This window comes from Primulina tabacum, chromosome 1, assembly GCF_025594145.1.
Source record: "Primulina tabacum isolate GXHZ01 chromosome 1, ASM2559414v2, whole genome shotgun sequence".
Lineage (NCBI taxonomy): Eukaryota > Viridiplantae > Streptophyta > Magnoliopsida > Lamiales > Gesneriaceae > Primulina > Primulina tabacum.
Genome location: NC_134550.1, coordinates 51,660,259 through 51,683,151, shown reverse-complemented (window position 1 = coordinate 51,683,151; position 22,893 = coordinate 51,660,259). Strand labels below are relative to the sequence as shown.

General features: G+C 32.1%; 3 protein-coding genes across 8 annotated transcripts; 2 read left to right on the top strand and 1 right to left on the bottom strand.

The window, feature by feature from the left end:
- Positions 1-14,369: 14,369 nt before the first annotated feature.
- LOC142547707 (uncharacterized) lies at positions 14,370-16,759 on the top strand. Its single transcript, XM_075656117.1, has 4 exons — positions 14,370-14,642; positions 15,127-15,278; positions 15,757-15,861; positions 16,136-16,759. Exons 1-4 carry the CDS (start codon positions 14,571-14,573, stop codon positions 16,554-16,556), a joined length of 750 nt encoding a protein of 249 aa, XP_075512232.1. The 5' UTR covers positions 14,370-14,570; the 3' UTR covers positions 16,557-16,759.
- Positions 16,760-17,161: 402 nt separating this feature from the next.
- Positions 17,162-20,707, top strand: LOC142547683 (hydroxyproline O-arabinosyltransferase RDN2-like). Of its 6 annotated transcripts, none has more exons than XM_075656083.1 (10): positions 17,162-17,383; positions 17,594-17,678; positions 17,977-18,371; positions 18,942-19,009; positions 19,100-19,301; positions 19,435-19,532; positions 19,654-19,723; positions 19,815-19,886; positions 20,116-20,229; positions 20,396-20,707. In XM_075656083.1, exons 3-10 carry the CDS (start codon positions 17,979-17,981, stop codon positions 20,453-20,455), a joined length of 1,077 nt encoding a protein of 358 aa, XP_075512198.1. In that variant the 5' UTR covers positions 17,162-17,383; positions 17,594-17,678; positions 17,977-17,978; the 3' UTR covers positions 20,456-20,707. The 6 variants fall into 6 exon arrangements, 3 of the variants coding, with proteins under 3 accessions (XP_075512198.1, XP_075512190.1, XP_075512219.1); XM_075656075.1 differs by having other exon boundaries at positions 17,164-17,383; positions 17,908-18,371; XR_012820720.1 differs by lacking the exons at positions 17,162-17,383; positions 17,594-17,678 and having other exon boundaries at positions 17,685-18,371; positions 20,039-20,229.
- Positions 20,708-20,857: 150 nt separating this feature from the next.
- Positions 20,858-22,869, bottom strand: LOC142512181 (uncharacterized). The gene is made up of 4 exons (XM_075619677.1): positions 22,842-22,869; positions 22,585-22,760; positions 21,280-21,853; positions 20,858-21,181 (listed from the first exon to the last, which is right to left on the bottom strand). The coding sequence occupies exons 1-4, from the start codon at positions 22,867-22,869 to the stop codon at positions 21,057-21,059; spliced, it is 903 nt and encodes a 300-aa protein (XP_075475792.1). The 3' UTR covers positions 20,858-21,056.
- Positions 22,870-22,893: the final 24 nt, after the last annotated feature.

Genomic DNA, 22,893 nt, shown 5'->3' with positions numbered 1-22,893 from the left:
AACTATATATGTAAAAATATATTGACAGGGATCTTAAATTAAGGGGGAACAATAATTGATATACTACTTTGGACTTGAGTTGTTGCGATGTCACCATCATAATATTATATATATGTATATATATGTGGCTGAAGTGAAGAATTAAGAGCAGTACTGAATATTGGGGTTTTCACTTTCGGCTGCTCGCCTTTCCACCTGCATTGAATTTAAAACTAGTTTTATGACTTTAAATCGCTCGGCTTTCCAGATTCGTTGTATTTCATTTGTATTTGTGTATACTGCATAATGAGTATATTTGCTTATTATTACATTGCATGATTTGTTTACAGATTTTGTGCAGAATAAGGCAGCTAATTAGTCGTCTATGTGGGCTCTGGTGGACCAAAAATGTGTATAATTCTGTATATATTCAACACAAATTATTTTGGCTGCAATATATGACCTGCCACTCATTCACATGTGATCTATATATATATGTATGAAAAAAACTTGTGTGAGACGGTCTCATATATTGTATTTTATGAGACGGATATCTTATTTGGGTAATCCATGAAAAAGTATTACTTTTTATGCTAACAATATTACTTTTTATTCTTAATATCGGTAGGGTTGACTTGTCTCATAGATAAAGATTCGTAAAATCGTCTCACAAGAGATATACTCATATATAAAATCTTATATATAAATATATAACACAAACAGTTGCACCGATTAAAAACGTCCAAGAGGAAAAAATGTTTAAATTTCATTTACAATATTAAAATATCTATCTATTTAAGGTAAAATTCTTATTATGAAATGCAATTGCTACTTCTTTATCGTAATCCAAATATATAACTTGAAGAAATATATACATATTTTTTAATAGTATAAATTGAAACTTGAATAATTTTTTTTTTTATGTTTTCACTTGGTGTAACTTAAATAAATGATGTAATAGTCCGAATATTAGGATAATTATTACGTATAACGTTTGTGTCTGTAGAATGAGTTGATATGCCTCCTTGTGATTAAAGCTACGTTTATTTAATTTGAAAACCTCTTTTATGTCATGCGTCTCTCTTTTTAACTTTCGGCTTAAGATATGAGACATGTTCTTTGTCATCACGTGTGGATCTTTTCTTTGAGTAAATCTCTTGTAAGACGGTCTCACGAATCTTTATCTGTCAGATGGGTCAACCCTATCGATATTCACAATAAAAATTAATATTCTTAGCATTAAAAGTAATATTTTTTCATGGATGACCCAAATAAGATATCTGTCTCACAGAATACGATCCGTGAGACCGTCTCATACAAGTTTTTTCTCTTTTCTTTTATGCACACATATATAATTATAATATAAAATTTAATTTAATTTTATATAAATTATAATCTTAATGGGAGTGAGTTATTTTTCCATCGAATTCTAATTTTAAGTATATATTTTAATTTTTTTAAGAACAAATATATTAAAGGGAATTGATATTTTATAAAAAAAAATATATGAAATATATTATATTTTATGCATATACCACCGTTCTATCGAATCCGGCCATGTGACATGCTTGACTAATGAGCGCTTGTATTGTGTACAAGACAGATTGCATAAATTGATTATCAAAACTTTTTAAAGAAAAAGTTTTGAAATTTTATCATAATTTTTTTTTAAAAAAAAATTGATGCTCACTAAAAATATAGAATTCAAATCCGGTGGATGGGATTAGTCCGAATTCAGATCTCAAACCTATTCTGAGCTTAAAATCACAAAAGAGACCATTAAAAAGAGACCCTATCAATGAGTCCGTCAAGTGATCAGACCCAAATCTAGACTTTGGACCTTTTCTAACCAAGGTAGATAGCCTATTGTGGACCTCATGTGCTCTTGTATAAATATTAAGTTTTAGAATCTCATTTATTCATTCACTATATTAATTTTTAGCAGTCATTTTAGCTGCTCGTTCATTTATCCTTGTCACATGATTTGAACATCGGAGGGGCTACGTTGTGACACCCTCCCGTCCCTTTCTAACGTCTCTTTTATGATTCTCTTTCATGATTTCAGGCCCAGAGTAAGTCCAATTATGAATTCGAGCTAGTCCCATCTACCAGAATCGAACCTTATATTTCTAATGAGTATCAATCGTTCAATATTTTAAAATAATAAATTACCTGCTAAATTAAAATTATTATTATCTCGTGCTAAGAAATATAGTAACGATATTTGTACTGCAATTCTTAAAACAAAGAATTCATTTATAAAAAAATAACGATAAATTCAATACAAAATTTTATGAGATAATATCAAAATCTTACGCTATAATTATTGTAAATATCAATGTACAATATATTTGATATACCTTTAACTTTATTAAATATGTCTCAATTTTTTTATTGCACATTTGGATCATATGTTGAGGAATTAATTTCCTAAAGTTTAGAATTTTGATAAAATTATTTGATGAACGCTGACTGCAAATAAACAGTCAAAAGAACGATGCATCCAGCTCTGATACATGATCGCATCGCAGACTTGGAAACCGAAGAAGATTTAGAAGAAAAACAATCAAAGTACTTCAGTTGATTGGTGAGTCAAAAACTTGCAAGTGAATTTATTTCTAAGTAAACAGTTAGGCATAAAAAAGTTAAACCATATTCGATTTATTCTTTTACTTATTATTTTTTAAGTCGGGAAGTAGATTATAATAATCGAGTCTCGAAACTAAGATTTCATCTTATATTTGATATGTTTTGTGCCAGATAAGCTACAATGTACAAGTCGTAGATGGCTTTTTATTTTTTATACTTAATTGTTTTGTTTTGTTTATTTATATACAACCTCTATCAAATTTGATTTGAGTTTTTGTGGAATTATATTGGGAATTTTAAAAAATGTGTGACAAACATCTCCTATTTGGAATTTGAATTTAGATTATTAGTGTTAGATTAACTATAATTCTTCCAATCACTTGTCTTTCACAATCACAGCCATACTCAAGACCATTCAAACAATCCTGGAGTCTTGTTAGATTAAAGAAAATAAATTTAGGCATGTATTTGAGTAGCTTTCGAAGTTTAATTTCCTCCCCCACCTTGGCAATCAAAACGGCACCGTCCCAAAATTCTTGCTTCTTCCCATGTAGACGTAGGGCCGGGGCCTCTCCCGTAAGTCTCGTTCAAGTCCCGAACTTTTGAATCGATTATTTCCTGTCACGACTTGAAGGATGTCGAGCTTACTGTTTTGTAGGTTATCGGAGGGAACAGTGTGGTTACCGTTGAAGCTCTTGAGCAGGTTGTCCGAACACAATATTTGGAAAGTACTAAGTCGATCTTCATTGTCGCGCTGTAGATCTTCGATGCAGAAACTATGGTGATCTTTATGTTCTATACATGTATCGTTCTTGCAACTGGGTACGTAGCTTGTTTACGGATTTGTTACCACTACAACAATAAATGGCTATTGTGACACTTTTTTGTAGACACTTTTAATTAAATGTTGTTACAAATACTTAATAATGACACTTGTAAAAATTAATGATATGTAAAATAAAAAAACATATAAATTAGTTATCCTTACATTTTTAATTGATGTCATTTTTTATATGGAGGGAAATAATTTTTTTTCCCACATCGTAAAAATTCATTAAAAAACTAAAATTTGTCACTATAAATAAATGTGGGAATATTTGGGTTGGATAAATATTAGAGAAGGGAAAATAAATATAAAAAATGACATCAATTAAAAATTTCATGATAACTAATTTAATATGTTTTTTTATTCCCACATTTATTTTATCTATTTTTCCTTCCTCCAATATTTATCCTACCCAAATATTCCCACATTTGTTATTATCACTATAAATAACATACACGACACTTTTAGTTGTCATTATAAATGATTTTAACTGACATATAAATTTGTCATTATTACTATAATAACAAGACATGTATAAATGTATTTAAAAATGAGTTTCCTGACATTTAAAAATGTCATTATATGAACGATTAAATTACCAGTTAAATTAAAGTTATTATTATCCCGTGCTAAGAAATACAGAGTCATTCTATAGATACAACAATATTTGTACTGCAATTCTTAAAACAAAGAATTCTTTATAAAAAAAATAACGATAAATTCAATACAAAATTTCATGAGATATCAAAATCTTACGCTATAATTATTGTAAATATTAATGTACAATATATTTGAAATATATCTCAATTTTTTTATTGCACATTTGGATCATATGTTGAGAAATTAATTTCCTAAGGTTTAGAATTTCGAAAAAATTATTTTATGAATGCTGATGCAAATAAACAATCAAAAGAACGATGCATCCAGCTCCGATACATGATCGCATCGCAGACTTGAAAATCGAAGAAGATTTAGAAGAAAGACAATCAAAGTACTTCAGTTGATTGGTGAGTCAAAAACTTACAAATGAATTTATTTCTAAGCGGAAAAATTAGGCGTAAAAAAGTTAAATCATGTTCGATTTATTCTTTTACTTATTATTTTTTAAGTCGGGAAGAAGGTTATAATAATCGAGTCTCGAAACTAAGATTTCATCTTATACCAGATAAGCTACAGTGTACAAGTCGTAGATGGCTTTTGATTTTTTATACTTGATTGTTTTGTTTATTTATATACAACCTCTTTCAAATTTGATTTGAGTTTTTGTGGAATTTTATTTGGAATTTTTAAAAATGTGTGACAAACATCTCTTATTTGGACTTTGAATCGGGACCAAAATCAAACCTTCTCCATACTAACATATACAATCTTTATAATTTAATCTCGAACCAGATATTTTATTATAAATTTGGAACTTTATTGTCAGATAACTTATTAAGTGACCAACACAAATTTTGTTGACGAAGATAACTTGTAATTCTCTTGGAACTTTTAGATTGCTCCTCCTAATATGTGCACACAGGCTAATCGGTTTTTATTGGGCTATTTTAAAGTTTTGGATCAAGACAACTTTTTCTGGGCTTGGACTTGTAAAGAAGTACCCAAAAAAAAAAATATTCAAAATATTACAAAAAAATACCTAAAACTTAACTGTCAAATTTCGTGAGAGACAAATAATATGAAGATTGTTGAAAATGTGAAAAATATTTGTGTTGAAAATTATAATGTTGAATGTTGAAAATTAGGTAAAATTAGGTGTTGAAGGTTGAAAATTAGTGTGTGATGATGTATGTAATGATGAATTTATTTTTTGGATTATTTGTAAAGAAATTCTATAAATATGCTCACCATTTGTGAAGAAATTTACAATTGAGTTAAGAGAAAAAATATTATAAAGTATGTAGTTTGATAATTTTGAGAGTTTGAGATTTTTACTTTTTGTCATAAATTTTTACTTTTTCATAACCGTTATCAGCACGAAGCTCTAAAAGTCCTCCATATTTTTCCAAACTCCAAAACAGAAGAAAAAAGTAACAAAAGTAATAATATTTATTTTACTGTTTATTTATTATTGTGTATATATTTAATATATAATATAATATTATTCAGAAATAATAAAAATAAATTTTTTAAAAACTTGTTATAAATCCTGGGAGGATGTTAAGACGACATCCCACACTCCCGGTAAGGGATACGACAAGTATAAAAGCCTATAAGGTTTTTAAACAAAATAACTTTTGACACTTCATCATAATAATGTGATATGATATACATAATTATTTAAACATGACTAATATTATATACACCATATTATTATCATAAAATTATACAAATACATATATTTATTTTTTTTGAACACCAACGGTCATAAATGGTAAAAAAAAGGGCTAGTTTTTGCTCTATAAATATGATATCATAAACACATTCAATCACTCCAACTTTCTCTTCTTCTCTAAACAATTATTCTACATCAAATTTTCGAAGAAAAAACAGATGGCTCTCTCAAGGATATTTTTAATTATTTTGGTTATCATACTCACGATTCTTGTATTTATTGGAGAATATCTTCCTCGTATGTTTTCTTTATTTTTACGAATGCTTGTACTTGTTGTTTATCTATTACTTTGTATTGCAATATTCATTAACTAATAAAATGCATCGTAATTTTTTTAGTACCACCATGACAAACTTCGCAAAGCTCGAATTCATTGCTCTTGATATTACGGGGAAAAATTATATGACATGGACCCTTGATGTAGAAATGTATCTTGAATCATTGGGTCTAAGCGATACCATTAAAGAAAATGATATATCTACATCACAAGAAAAATCAAAAGCTATAATATTTTTGTGTCGACATCTTGATGAAGGTTTAAAATGTGAATATCTCATCGAAAAAGATCTCATGGCTCTGTGAAAAGGATTAAAAGAAAGATTTGAACATATAAGGGAAGTTATACTTCCGACCGTCCGTGATGAATGTAATATGTTAATATTCCAAGAATTTAAGAAAGTCAGTGATTACAATTCAGCGATGTATCGAATAATCTCGCAGCTAAAATTTTGTGGACATGAGGTTACAGAATCAGAAATGCTTGAAAAAACATTTTCCACGTTTCATGCATCAAATATAACTCTACAGCAACAATATAGAGTGCGTGGATTTGCGAGATATTCTGAACTCATCGCCTGTCTTTTTGTGGCGGAAAAGAACAACGAGTTGCTAATGAGAAATCATCAGTCCCGACCCACTGGATCAATAGCATTTCCAGAAGTAAATGCTGTAAGTAAAAATGAATTTAAACCTGGAAACCAAAATCAAATTCAAAGACAAGGTTTTGGTCGAGGTCGAGGTCGTGGCCGTGGACGTGGAATTGGTCGTGGTCGTGGTCGAGGCCGTGGTTTTGAAAACAATCGAGATAATTATTTTTATAACTCATCTCAAAAGGGCGTCACGAACCACCCACTGAAAAGGCATCATGAGAACATGATTATTATCGAAAATCACTCGAAAAGATTCGAAAGTTCTTGTTTCAGATGCGGCACTCCCGGACATTGGTCTCGTATTTGTCGAGCCCCCGAGCACCTTTGCAAGCTCTATAAAGAATCAATAAAGGGGAAAGAAAAAGAGACCAACTTCACTGAACACGTTGACCGTTTGAGTGATTCAACTCATTTTGATGCTGCTGATTTTCTGAATGATTTATCTGGAAATGATCAATATGTTGGTGGGATAGAAATGAAAAATATTGATGCTGCAGATTTTCTCAATGATTTCTCTGAAAATGAACAATATAATGGTAGAATATAAATGTACAATGATTTATTTTTCATGTATTCACATGATAATGTTTTATTGTACAATTATGTTATGTGTTATATTTACATATGTATTGTCAGTAATTTTATTTCATTGCATATTTTTTTGAAGTTCAAATATGGAAAATGCCATGAACAAAGCTAAACAAGGAACTAATTTCATGGAAGTTTGCATACCTGATAGTGGTACAACGCACACTATTCTTCGAGATAAAAGATATTTCTTGGAACTAAAACCAACAAAAACAATGGTGAATACAATATCAGGTCCTGTAGACTTTATTAAAGGATGCGGTAAAGCACAATTTTCGTTACCTAATGGTACAAATCTTTTTATCAATGATGCTTTGTATTCACCACAATCGAAAAGAAATTTGTTGAGTTTTAATGATATATACTCCCATGGGTATGATACTCAAACAATGAATGAAAGGAATGAGAAATATATGTGTCTTACCACATATAAATCAGGAAAGAAATATGTGATTGAAAAACTACCAATGCTCCCTACTGGATTGCATTATACACATGTAAATCCCATTGAATCAAACATGGTAGTGGATAATTCTTCAATATTAACCAATTGGCATGATCGATTAGGACATCCTGGTTCAACAATGATGCGAAAAATTATAGAAAATACACATGGTCATCAGTTGAAAGACCAGAAGATCTTTCAGAATAATAAGTTTCAACGTAAAGTAAGTGCTATTGGAAAACTTATTATAAGACAATCACCAGCCAAAATCCAAACTGAATCACCAATGTTTCTTGAACGTATTCAAGGTGATATTTGTGGACCTATTCATCCACCATGTGGATTATTTAGATATTTTATGGTATTGATTGATGCCTTCTGCAGATGGTCACATGTATGTTTATTGTCAACTCGAAATGTTGCATTTGCAAGATTACTTGCTCAAATAATAAAATTGAGGAATCAATTTCCCGATTATACAATCAAAAAATTAGACTTGATAATGCTGGTGAATTTACTTCCCAGACTTTCAATGATTATTGTATGTCTATGGGAATCATTGTTGATCATCATGTTGCTCATGTACATACACAGAATGGATTGACTGAATCATTGATTAAACGTTTGCAAATGATTGCTAGACCAATGATTATGAAAATAAAGTTCCCTATTTCTATATGGGGACATGCAATTTTACATGCTGCTGCATTAATTCGCATCAGACCAAGTGCAAATAATAAATACTCCACATTGCAGCTTGCATTTGGTAAAGAATCAGACATTTCTCATCTGAGAATTTTTGGATGTATGGTGTATGTGCCTGTTGCACCACCTCAACGAAAGAAAATGGGACCTCAAAGAAAGATTGGAATTTATATCGGTTATGATAGTCCATCAATCATTCGATATCTTGAACCTCAGACAGACGACGTATTCAAAGCTCGTTTTGCTGATTGTCATTTTAATGAGGAAATCTTCCCAATGTTAGGGGGAGAACAGAAACATACCGAAAAGAAAATTACATGGTACGTATCATCATTGTTACATCTGGATCTAAGAACAAAACAATGTGAAAAATGATGTACAGAAAATTGTGCACTTGCAAAGAATAGCAAATCAAATACCGGATGCATTTGCAGACACAAAATGGGTAACTAAATTATATATACATGCTGCAAATGCCCCTGCTCGAATTGAAATTCCAAAGAAACAAATTGAAGATACTCATGATGTCATTAAACGTCTGAAGCGTGGAAGGCCAGTCGGTTCCAAGGATAAAAATCCTCGAAAAAAAATTTCACAGAGAAACACGATGATCACAAAATAGAGAATGATGTTTATGAAGAAACACATGATGATCACAAAATAGAGAATGATGTTCCTGAAGAAACACATGATGATGAAAATGTTCTGTCAGAACCACAAACTGACGAGAATCATGAAATCTCTATCAATTATATTAATACTGGAAAAATATGGAACCGAAAAGATATAGAAGAAATTGATGATATATTTTCTTATAATGTGGCAATCGATATCATAAATGATAATGAAGATCATGAACCAAAATATTTTGGTGAATGTAAAAATCGGCAGGATTGGATAAAATGGAAAGATGCCATCCAGGTTGAATTAGATTCACTAAATAAACGTAATGTTTTTGGACATATAGTCCTTACACCTGAAGGTGTAAAACCTGTTCGATACAAATGAGTTTTTATTCGAAAGCGAAATGAGAAAAATGAAATAGTAAGATATAAAGCTCGACTTGTTGCACAAGGTTTTTCTCAAAGACCTGAAATTGATTATGAAGAAACGTATTCTCCCGTAATGGATGCAATTACGTTTCGGTATTTGATTAGCTTGCCGGTATCTGAAAATTTAGAAATGCGTCTTATGGATGTTGTTACAGCTTACTTATATGGATCACTTGATAGTAATTTATATATATATGAAAATCCCTGAAAGATTTAAGATGCCTGAAGCACAAAGTTCAAAACCCAAGAATGTTATTCTGTGAAATTACAAAGATCATTATATGGGTTAAAGCAATCCGACCGAATGTGATATAATCGGCTAAGTGATCACTTGATGAAAAAGGGATATGTAAATAATTCAATATGCCCTTGTGTCTTAATTAAGAAATCAACATCCAGATGCGTAATTATTGCTGTATATGTTGATGATTTAAACACCGTTGGAACGAATAAGGAAATTCAAGAAGTTGTTTCATACTTGAAGGAAGAATTTGAAATGAAGGATCTTGAAAAAACAAAGTATTGTCTGGGTTTACAAATTGAACAAAAAGAATGTGGAATATTTGTTCACCAGACAAATTATACAGAAAAGATCCTTAAACGTTTTAATATGGATAAATCAAATCCTTTAAGTACTCCAATGGTTGTTAGATAATTAAATATAGAAAAGGATACATTCCGTCCATGTGAAGATGATGAAGATATTATTGGTCCAGAAGTACCATATCTAAGTGCTATCGGTGCCCTTATGTATCTTACAAATTGTACAAGGCCTGATATATCTTTTGCCGTAAATTTGTTGGCAAGATTTAGCACATATCCAACAAAGAGACACTGGAACGGAATTAAACATATATTCCGTTATCTACGAGGAACAACAGACTTGAGACTTTTGTATTCAAAAGATGCTAATCCAAGTATAATTGGTTATGCCGATGCTGGACACTTATCTGATCCACACAAGGCACGTTCCCAAACTGGATATGTATTTACTCGTGGAGACACTGCAATTTCTTGGCGTTCACAGAAACAAACGCTCGTAACAATTCTGGAATGTTGAAAATTAATGTGTGATGATGTATGTAAAGATGAATTTATTTTTTGGATTATTTGTAAAGAAATTCTGTAAATAAGATCACCATTTGTGAAGAAATTCACAATTGAGTTGAGAGAAAAAATATTATAAAGTGTGCAGTTTGATAATTTTGAGATATTGAGATTTTTATTTTTTACCATAAATTTTTACTTTTTCATAACAAAGATATATATAAATAGCGGACATTGAAAAATTATATAGATTGTTAAAAGTAAAAATTTATGGTAAAAATTAAAAATCTCAAACTCACAAAATATATTATACTACACAATTTTATAAAATTTTCTCCACTCAATTGTGTATTTCTTCATGAATTGAGATACCTATTTATAGAATTTCTTTGAAAATAATTCAAAAATAAATACGTCATTGGATACATAATCACACACTAATTTTCAATATTTATAACTCTTATTTCAACACTCAAACTCTTATTTTAAACACTCCCCCTTGTTATGATGATCATTATACAATGATTGTCTTCTTTACGTGCTTTTATACTGCCTCGTTAAAAATTTTATTAGGAAAAATCCATTAAGATAAAAATCATAGTAAGAGAAAAATAGTGCAGTCACGTAAACTCTCCCTCATGTTAACACAAATGATTCTTCACAAATTTCGTAAATTGCGCATCTCAATGTTATATATATGCTTTCTGAATATTGTCGTAAAAAGTGCTTTTGTGAAGAAATCTGATGAGTTTTCACTTGACTGAATGTGATAATATCAAATCTTTATTCTTCTCAAGCTCTTGGGTGAGTGCGAAGAACTTATGAGGAATATGTTTAATTTTGTCGCTTTTTATTTATCTTTCTTTCGTTTGAGTAACACAACATTCACGACTTGCTTCATGTAGTGCAATAATCTGGGCGTGATTTGATGAATTTGTTACGAGTGTTTGTTTATATGGACGCCAAGAAATTGCAGTGCCTCCACGAGTATATACATATCTGGTTTGAGAACGTGCTTTGTATGGATCAGATAAATACCCAGCATCAACATAACCAATTATGCTTTTATTGGTATCTTTTGAATACGAAAGTCCTAGATCTGTTGTTTCTCGTAGATAACAGAATATATTTTAATTCCATTCCAGTGTCTCTTTGTTGGATATGAGCTAAATCTTGTCAATAAATTTACAATAAAAGATATATCCGGTCTTGTACAATTTGCAAGATACATAAGGGTCCCAATAGCACTTAGATATGATACTTCTGGACCAAGAATAACTTTATCATCTTCACATGGACGCAATGGATTATTTTTTATGTTTAATGATTTAACAACCATTAGAGTACTTAAATGATTTGATTTATTCATGTTAAAACGTTTAATGCCATTTTTTGTATAATTTGACTGGTGAATAAATATTTCACAGTTTTTGTTCAATTTGAAAACCCAGGAAATACTTTGTTTTTCCAAGGTCTTTCATTTCAAATCATTACTTCAAGTACAACACAATTTCTTGAATTTCCTTATTCGTTCAAATGATGTTTAAATTATCAACATATACAGCAATAATTATGCATCTGGGTGTTGTTTTCTTAATGAAAACGCAAGTACATATTGAATTGTTGACATATCCTTTTTCATTAAGTGTTTACTTAGCCGATTATACCACGTTCAACCAAATTGCTTTAATCCATATAATGATATTTGCAATTTCACAGAATAACATTGTCTGGGTTTTGAATTTGTGCTTTAAGAGTCTTAAATCCTCCAGAGATTTTCAGTGGAAATGCTATTGATCTAGTGGGTCGGGACTGATGATTCTTAATTAGCAGCTCGTTGTTCTTTTCCGCCACAAGAAGACATGCGATAAGTTCGTAATATCTCGCAAATCCACACACTCTATGTTATTGTTGTAGAGTTATATTTGATGCATGAAAAGTGGAAAATGTTTTTTCAAGTATTTCCGATTCCGTAACCTCATGTCCACAAAATTTTAATTGTGAGATTATTCGATACTTCGATGAATTGTAATAACTGATTTTCTTAAAATCTTGGAATCTTAACATATTCTATTCTTCACGGGCAGTCGGAAATATAACTTCTCTTATATGTTCAAATCTTTTATAAAAACATTTCCATGAAGTCATGTGATCTTTTCAATGAAATATTCACATTTTAATCCTTCATTAGGATGTCGACGCAAAAATATTATAGTTTTTGCTTTTTCTTGTGATGATGAGATACCATTTTATTTAATGGTTTCATTTAGATCTAATGACTCAAGATGTATTTCTACATCGAGAGTCCATGACATATAATTTTTTTTTGTAATGTCGAGCACAACAAATTCGAGTTCTGCCAAATTTGACATGGTGATACTAGAAAAATAACAATGCATTTTATTAGCTAAGTTCTAAATCTATTAATATGACAATAAAAAGTAACGGATAAATTATAAGTACAAGCATTTTTAAAAATAAAAAAAACACGAGGCGGATATTCTCCGATAAATACAAGACTAATGAGCATAATAACCAAAATATTTATACAAAATAACCTTGAAAGAACCATCTTCTTCTTCGAAAATTTTGATGAAGAAAAATTTTAGGGAGGAATACTAAGTTTGGAGTGATTGAATGTGTTTGTAAAATCATATTTATAGGATAAAAACTAGCCGTTTATGACCGTTACAAAATCTTAAAAAAATAAATGTATGTTATGTAAATTTTATGGTAATAATATGATGTATATAATATTGATTATGTTTAAATAATTATGTATATCATATCACAATATTATAATGAGGTGTCAGATACTCTTTTTATATAATACTGTGACAATATACAAATATATATAATTATCATATAACACAATAAAAATATATAAACAGTGAAATAATCATATAACGTTATTATAACGAGATGTCATATACTACTTTTATATAATAACTTGATATTATTCAAATATATATACAATAAATAAACAATAACACAATAAAATTATATAAGCAGTGTAATAATATAATCACATCACATTATTATAATGATGTGTCATAGACTCCTTTTATATAATAACATGATATTATATATTAAATATATTTACAATAAAAATAAATAAGCATTTAAATAAATATTCTTACTTTTGAATATTGTTACTTTTTCTTGTGTTTTGGAGCTTAGAAAATATGGAGAACCTTCAATTGCATGCTGATAACGTGTTGAAAGTAAAAATTTACGGTAAAAACTAAAAATCTCAAACTCACAAAATATATTAAACTACAAACTTTTATAAAATTTTCTCCACTCAATTGTGTATTTCTTCACAAATTGAGAGAGCTATTTATAGAATTTTTTTGGAAATAATCTAAAAATAAATACACCATTATATAAATCATCACACGTTAATTTTCAATATTTAAAACGTTTTTTTTAAACATTCAATATCTTATTTTCAACATAGACTTGGTTTTTTCAAAAAAATATTCCAAAGTTATAACTTAAAAATATCACAATACTCTAATGAGATGGTTTCATTGATAAATTTTGTGAAATTAAATTCTCAATCCAACCAATTTTATGAAAAATATAATTTTTTATTTTAAAAATATTATTTTGCTTTTTAAATATAGATATTTATTTCACTAAAATGACCAACTAAAAAAATTTAATGTGACAAACTAATTATATGTTTGTACCCTAGTGATTTACTATATATAAAAATGTGTGTGAAACGATCTTACGGATAGTATTTTACGAAAAAAATCTTTTTATTTGAGTCATTCATAAAAAAAATTATTTTTTATATTAAAAATATTATGAATATCGATAGAATTAATCCATTTAAACAACCACACGTAGAAAAGATGGGGAGAACACAAAAGACTTACCCTACCGGATATGCTTCGGTGTGTTTATGTGACCCAAATCGAATATACAAGATAGGTTTCCACTTCTGCGGAATCAGAATTATTCTTCAGATTCCCTCTATTTTTGTTCTATTTTATCTGTACAGGTATTGTTTAGATCTGTTCTCATAAACCAGGTGAAATTTTTTTTGCTGTGTAAATAAATAGATATGTCGGCAGTTGTTGAAATCGTCGATCACCAATTCGTTGATGGTCTTCAAGATCTCGCGATCCATATCCAGGTTTTGTAATTTTTTTTCTCGATTCATCGAATTTTCTTTATCTTTTTCATTACCTCAGGTGAAGTAGTTGTTATTCTCTAATCAATTTCTGGGGTGGTATTTTTTTAAAAAAAATAATATGAAAAAGGGGATTGAACTGATAGAACATGTTTTTATTTCGAGTAGGTTTACTGTGAACGTTCTTGCAAATCTTTTATCATTCATACGGTAAATCCTAACTATATTCATAATAAAAAATAATATACTTAGCATAAAAAGTAATACATTTTTATGGACGAACTAAATAAGAGATCCGTCTCACCTACCTGTCTCACACACGTTTTTTTCTTTTATTTGTAGTCGAATAGGGACGTGATTTGTTTGAATATTCGTTTGATTTTTGATGTTGGTGTGGATGAGCAAGGATTTGATTTGTTTTTCTTCACATATTTGGGGATTCTTTAGACGTTTTGTTGATGAGATGAGTTGAATGTGTTGATTTCAGAAGGGAAGTTGTACAGAAGCAGAAATTGACCGAGTAGGGTGTGAGACTAACAGTATGGACAGCTGCTGTCATAATGGGGATTGTGCAATATGTTTGGACAAGATTGTGCTTCAAGAAACAGCTCTTGTAAAAGGTTGCGAGCATGCCTACTGGTTTGTCTGAATATCTTTCGATGTACTTGTTCCTTTTGTCATCATATCCACCATAAATTTCTATGATATAGCCTGTGTATGCCAACTTGTGTGTATTCCCTTCGTTAGTAAAGGATTTGTCGATAACATGAATTATGCTTGGGTAGGCTGGTTTTCTCATTATTCTTTTGTATAATTTTAAAAGTATTTGGAATTTATATGTTTCAGTTAATGATTTGAAACTTATCACCGAGTTTTCAACACACAATGCTTCGATTTCTTATGCAGGAGAAGTAGGATGTGGGAGTTGTTCTTTCTCAATATATATTATAGTTAACTAACGCAAGTTGATCAGTGAATTATTGCCATTTTTATTGGTTTACAACAACATAATTATTAGTTTGGAAATGATGACATGTTTTGATTTGCCTATTTCCATTGATTGAAATGCCATTATTGCTATCAACTAATTGTTGTTTATTTATATTTATTGGTCCAGTGTGACTTGCATCTTACGATGGGCTTCTTATAAAAATGAACCCACATGCCCTCAGTGTAAAATTCCATTCGAGTTTCTCAATATTCATCGCACACTTGATGGAAGGTAATTTATTAGTACCTCATTCTTATCTTGAAATTTAGTCTTTTTGGGCGATCTGGTAAAAGATGATGTTATTTCAGGATGCTGGGGCGTAGAAATGCTGATTCTGTCGTTAACTTTCACCTTTATTCGATATTTTTTATTTATAAAAATACATTTTCTAGATTAATCTTCATGAAATTCTAACTTCTTATGTCAATTATGTGATGCCAGAATCTGTTAAAAAATATTTTGTTGTTTCTTTATTCTCATCTTCCAAAACGTGCACTTTGAACAGCATCAATGATTTCATGTTTGAGGAGAGTGTATGCCTTCTTCTTAGAGCTTCATGGTTCAACCCATTGGTTGTGGTGGAACCGGAGGAGGCAGATGATGAAATAGAAGATTATTACTATGAGGATGAGGAAGAAGATTTAGATGATGCTTACTTAAGTAGTAGTTCCTCCAGTCTCCGTATTGGCAACCGAAGATGGGGAGACAATGGATTTGTTAGGTCAGGGAGGCAAGAAGCAAGACCTGTTTTTCACTCAAACATTGATAATGCAGGCGCTGGTTCGTCCAGTCGGCCTAAGAAGAAAGAGACCGCCTCCAAAGAAATAGTTGGGCGACGTGCAAAACGGGCATTAAAGCGTGAAGCTGCCGACAAGGCCGCCGCCGAAAAGCATCAGCTGCATTTGGTGAGGTTGGGCCGCAAGTAGATCTGATTAACACCCAAAAAAACTTCAAGTCCTGAGTGCAGGCACATTGTACAGTATTTCTATGCTCTTGTCTTCTTTGTAAACACGAGCTGTCTCATGTGTATGGCTCCTTGCGTCCCTCCAAGATTTAGCCGATGTTGCCTTAGGACTGTACATTTAATTATTAATTGGAAAGTTCTTGATAATATCCATTTTCTTCATAATACTAGTTTATTTTATTTTTTCAAAGTTCATTAATGAATAATGGAGTCAACTATATATGCATGCATGATTCATCAACAAAAGTAAGCGTGTCAATTCGGATGGGGTCGGGTTGAGTAATAGTATTATTGAAAAATTGTTCGTCCTGAACTCAACTCAACCCGAATCAGAAAACCCCAAACCTGATATTTTTCCTGAGTTGAACGGTGTGGAATTGGTGAATCCTATCTGATTTTGACATTATGAACAAAATACATTGTACTGTAAGTTAATAATTAAAAGTTCCCACTGAAAGATAAAAATACTTTAATTTGATTAAAATAAAAACAGTGGAATAAATGTTATTTGGTACGGGACGAATCAATCAATTTACATCTCCCTTCAAGTTGACCAAAAAATAAGATAAGATGCGCGATACTACTGACATGTGAATTGAGACATGCAATTAATTTCAAAGTAAATTGTACTAAATTACACCGATGCAGCATAGTCTCTCCTCGGGCTCTCCCAGAAATATTATTACATTCACCTACGGTCCCGTACAATTTCGTTCATCTTTTTTTTTTCAGGTGATCTGTTTTTGTTTGCTAGTTTCGGGATTTCAACGATATGCTTCTGCTCAATCGGTATGCCAGCAGATCTGCTTTTTTTACGCATTTTTTTACATCTGTTTTTATAGTATCATTTCATCATAAGTGGCCCTTTTTTGGGTTGGGAGCTTGTGAGAGCCGGACAATGTTACGTATGCAATTTTGTTGTATCTTTTGTTTCTATTGCTTGATCAGGCGAATAAATTTTCGGGTTCATTTTTTTTTTTTTTGTAAATTTGTTTTCAGGTGATACTGTGTACTGATGATCAGTGGACTTACTGTCGTTGGTTGTATTGCCGTCTGTGAGGATTGAAGCTGCCTTCTTTGGGAGGTGATATATATATTTTTTCAAACCTTGTGTTTGTGCATTGATGTTATGATTTGTTGCTTCGTAATTTGTGGAGATGACGATAAAGATTTTCCAAACGTTTATGGCTTTTGTCTTGTCGGGAGAAGTATTGCCTTGATCACTGGGGTTTATGTGCTAAAGGTGTAAAGTTTTTGGGACTTGGAATTGCTGGATTTAAGGATTTTTTTTTTGGTTTTGGTTATTATTGAAGATTGAACAATTGGTTCGATTGGTTGGCCTGAAAGTCTTGAAAGAGTTTGACTAAACTTCTATTATACAGAAATGCTTTCGAGGAAGAACACGGGGCGTGCATCACCCGTTCTATTGGTATTGTTGGGTTTGGGTTCTTTCTTTGCTACGTATAACTTGTTGACTTTGGTGATGCACAAGAAGGTTACGAAGAGTACAGAGAAGTGGAATGATCCTGTGATTAGTAGGCCTGACGAGACAAAGTTTGAAAAAGGTGCAAAATTTCATGTAGCATTGACAGTCACTGATGCACCTTATAGCAAGTGGCAGTGTCGAATTATGTATTACTGGTACCAAAAGATGAAAGATTTACCTGGATCAGATATGGGAGGATTTACTCGGGTTTTGCATTCAGGAAAGCCTGATAATTTAATGGATGAAATCCCCACTGTTATTGTAGACCCCCTACCAGAAGGGCTTGATCGGGTGAGCAAGAACTACTTGTTAATTTGTTGCTACCATGTTCATAATTCTGGACTTTTCCTTTTTGCACCGTGAAGTAATACATGTTAAATTGCATTTGAGTCATAATTAATCCTGTGAGCTTTTTCTTGAAAGAGCTTAAAGTTTTGTAACGCAAGATAGCTCGGCAAAATAGTTAAGGCATGCTGATTCACTGCATAGATTTTGCAAATCATGTTTATTCAAGTTTTGCCTAGTTACTCTGTGCTGACATGGCTTCAATTATCTACTTATTCATGTAGTTAATGCTGCACTGAATGTCTGGTGGACTAAATATGCACCAAACATAGGAGTTCGATTTGTTTGTAGCAAAAAAGGGGTATGCATGAAAATGTGGTTTGCAGATTTTCATTTTACTGTAACAATTTTTAAGCTAGACGAAACTCAGAATTTATACTCCTAGTTTGATGCTCAGAATTTAAAAATTTTGGCCTGGGAAAGTCTTTTCCGTGGTGTAATTAATTTATTGTTCCTATTTCTGTCCAATTCAAAGGTTGAATTTACAATGTATACTATATTTTGATATTGTGACAGGGTTACATTGTTTTAAATAGGCCCTGGGCCTTTGTACAGTGGCTGGAGAAAGCCTCTATTGAGGAAGAGTATGTTTCCAATTCTTTTTATTGACAAGTCTAATTTTTCCACGCTTGTATTCCCTAAATCTTTATCCCATTTTAAGAATTAATATGCAGGTATATTCTAATGGCAGAACCTGATCACGTTTTTGTTAATCCCTTGCCAAATTTGTCTCATGGAGATCACCCGGCCGCCTTCCCTTTTTTTTACATAAAACCAACTGATCATGAGAAAATTGTAAGAAAATATTTCCCCGAAGAGAAAGGTCCTTTGACAAGTATTGATCCAATCGGAAACTCTCCAGTGATTATTAAAAAGGTAGGAGTTTTTTGTTATTTGAATCATGTCCGCTTTCAAACATTGAAAGGATAACTATATGATCTCTAAAAGATGTAATTTATATATTTTACTTGTTAGTTGTTACATGTGGTGACTAATCTTGCTCGCGTAGTCTACTTTGGAGAAAATTGCTCCTACATGGATGAATGTATCTTTGCAGATGAAAGATGATCCAGAGACTGATAAGGCTTTTGGATGGGTTCTAGAAATGTATGTAGGATTCTAAAGTACTTTAGCATGAAATGTCTTTTTTAGTGATGAAATTTTTGAACTTTGCGGGACAGGACATATATTGTTGTTGAGATGGCTCTCTTGTCTGTGTATATGACAGGTATGGGTATGCAGTCGCATCTGCTTTGCATGGCGTGCGGCATATTCTTCGTAAAGATTTTATGTTACAGGTCTATATCATTGCTGTCAATGGAACATATTTGCTATTATTACTTTTATCTTATCGACAGTGTTGAATTTATAGTATCGTATGATTTTTAGCCTCCATGGGACCTGGAAATCGGCAGCAAGTTTATTATACATTATACGTATGGATGCGATTACAACATGAAGGTATATTGTTTTCAAATGATTTTATATATGTACTGGGATTCGAGGTCTCATTTTCTCAGGGACACAATTTCATTTTCTGCTATTTTCCGACTTGGGAGTGCCTCAAATATTGTCTTCCTATTGCTCTATATTGTGTTGCTCTCGCATGATAGACCAGTCTTTTGGTTTTCGACTGTCATCTTGGGTTTATGATCAAACTGTTGGTAACCAAATATGCGACAACTAACAGGGAGAATTAACTTATGGGAAGATCGGCGAATGGAGATTTGACAAGCGATCACACCTTCGTGGTCCTCCACCCAAAAAAATCTCATTACCCCCTCCTGGTGTTCCTGAGAGTGTGGTATGTTTTTGTATTATCGCAACGTAGTAACAGCATTCACTGTAACAAATAATAACTGTAATTCAATTGTCTCTCTTTGGTTGTTTGCTAAAATCAAGTCTGTTACAATGTTCCTTTAACTTGCACTCCTTGCTTCATTATTTCTTTCTCGTTGTTCTCTCCGCAGGTGAGGCTTGTGAAAGCTGTGAATGAGGCAACTGCAAATATCCCTAACTGGGACACATAAAATTCGAACTGAGATTTATGCCATACTTCAACTTATTTGGAAAATGCAACAGAAAGATTCAAAGAGCAGTTCCCACTCTGTTCAATTTCACAAGCGTTAGATATATAAATGCTAAAAATTAACAAACAATACAAGTTGGAAGGTGATGTGAATTTTGTTTAAAGTTGGATCCTTTCTTTGTACCTCCGACATAGATACCCTTGTGAATTAACAATTGAAATCTTTAATTGTAGAGGCAAACTTCTTGATTCTTGCCCTTTTAGGTTTAACTTTATGACACCAAGAATGTAAAATATAATGAATTAACACTTGAAATCTTTAATTGTAGAGGCAAACTTCTTGATTCTTGCCCTGTTTAGGTTTATCTTTATGATACCAACAACTTGACTTTTTTCTCATATATGCGCTGGAGAATATTTTTTGAAAATTAGCAACTTGCTATCTTTATATATTTACAAGAATGTCCATCATTAGCAGCAGTTCAGAACAAAGGACACTTGATAAATTAGCATGCCTTAGCAAATCGCATTACAATGAAAGTTGCCTAGCAGGCATCCAATGGCTGCTTCGGTTGACGGGGTCAAACCTAACTTAAAGATTATTAAGCCTTTGCAAAAGTTGGTGCTTTCCATTTCATATTGCTCAGCCAACCGGAAGGAAAGAAAAATTTTCCAGACTGCCAGCTCAAGAGGTTCTGTCTGTAAGGTATCAGTATATTCCTTAGACCTGTTTGATGAAAAAAGAAACACGATTAAAATGTAAGAAAATGCAACCAACGGTCAAGTGGGAATTGAGTTTTTGATAAAGGCAGGTTTGTGCAGTACCTGAAATGCACATAAACTTATAGATATGAGCAATTCGAGGGTTGCCTTTTGTACTCATGTGAGGCTTCTCTAGGCACTCCAAGAATGCTAGATCTGCCTTCAAAAGCTCGGTTTGATCATAAGTATCATATCCCATATCATGACAGTAGCAACAGAAATCCAACCAATCAATTGGACGTTTGTCCCAGACAACAGAGCCTCTATCTTTCCCACTTGACCAGTTAGGTCCACAATAATGCCCATACCGTGGGAACAATTGAGACAGAAAACCTCTCGGACCTGTATGCCATGGAACTTTTGAAACATATGGTTTAAACCATACCGTTGAGTACTGAGCAGCAGATTCCGCGTTCCCATGAGGACGTGAATGCTTCTTTAACTTCCTATTGACAGTGGTGGGCAACTGAAATTTGTCTCTGGTTCTGATAACCCAAGGAACGAGTGAAAGGAGAGACCATTGCCAGAATTTGCCACCAGAAGTAGCCTTCTGCTTAGGTTCTTCCAAAATGATGCCACTAGACGAAAGAGGTGATGATACGTCCCTGTTTGGTTGGGATCTATTCCAAGGAATATACTGTTGCAGTTGAAGATTCATTTAACAAACAAGACTCAGCCTGAACCACCTGTCGTTGGATCATATATGAAAAAACAAATTGACAGTCCTGAAGAGTAATATATAGTGCAAACTTCAAACTTTATCAAAACAGCTGCAGTAGGTTCAAACAAACAATACAAGAGATGCCCCTCGGTTGTTAGTAATGTCAAAATGACCTATAAAATAAGGGTGGCCTCAGATTTTAAACGAGAGGCCAGCTAACTTGATAATATTTAATTCAAAAAACTTGTAATTTAGAAGAAAATTACACACCAAATAAATTCTTTTTCCTTCTCAATTCTGATTTTAAAGGGTACTTCTCTGCTTCATTTAGGTACCTGTTTGATCTATAAATATTTGAAAGGAACATCCACAGTAATTTAAATCTCACAGCTTAAGCCCTCAGAATTAAAGTTTGCTTCTAGTAAATCAAATCACAGCTACAACAGTCAACAAACACCACTCCCACAGAAAAACAAGCGTCATTCAAATCAATAACATACAAACATATCCCCTCATATAAGTAAAATGTGCCCTCAAAACACTAACTAACTGCAACAGACGATAAAGTTTCAAATACTCAAACTCCAAATCCTTCGTTCTGCCAATATAAAATCTTCCAAATAAGCTTCACAAATCAGTAAAATTTCCCGGTATCGACGAAAGCAACATACACACAGTGGCATCATACTGAAGGAAAAAATCAAAACCTGAGCAAAGCTGACAGTATGTAAGTACCCCGGACCTGCAGAATCATTCCTCAAAACCCTCCTTCCATCAACAAAATGCAGCACAAATTCGGGTGGTAGACTTGGATTCGATTTGTGACGTGGGTATGGGGGAATCGTGCTTTTAATAAGGGGAATCGTGCTTTTAATAAGCGTTTCTCAATCACCACAAAAAGCGGGTCCACAGAGTGGAAGAAATCATATTTTGATGCCGAGTGTATAGAGAGAACCAAGCCTACTTTCACATGTATAAGCTTTTTTGGCCATTCGTCTGTCGCCTGACGCGACTAA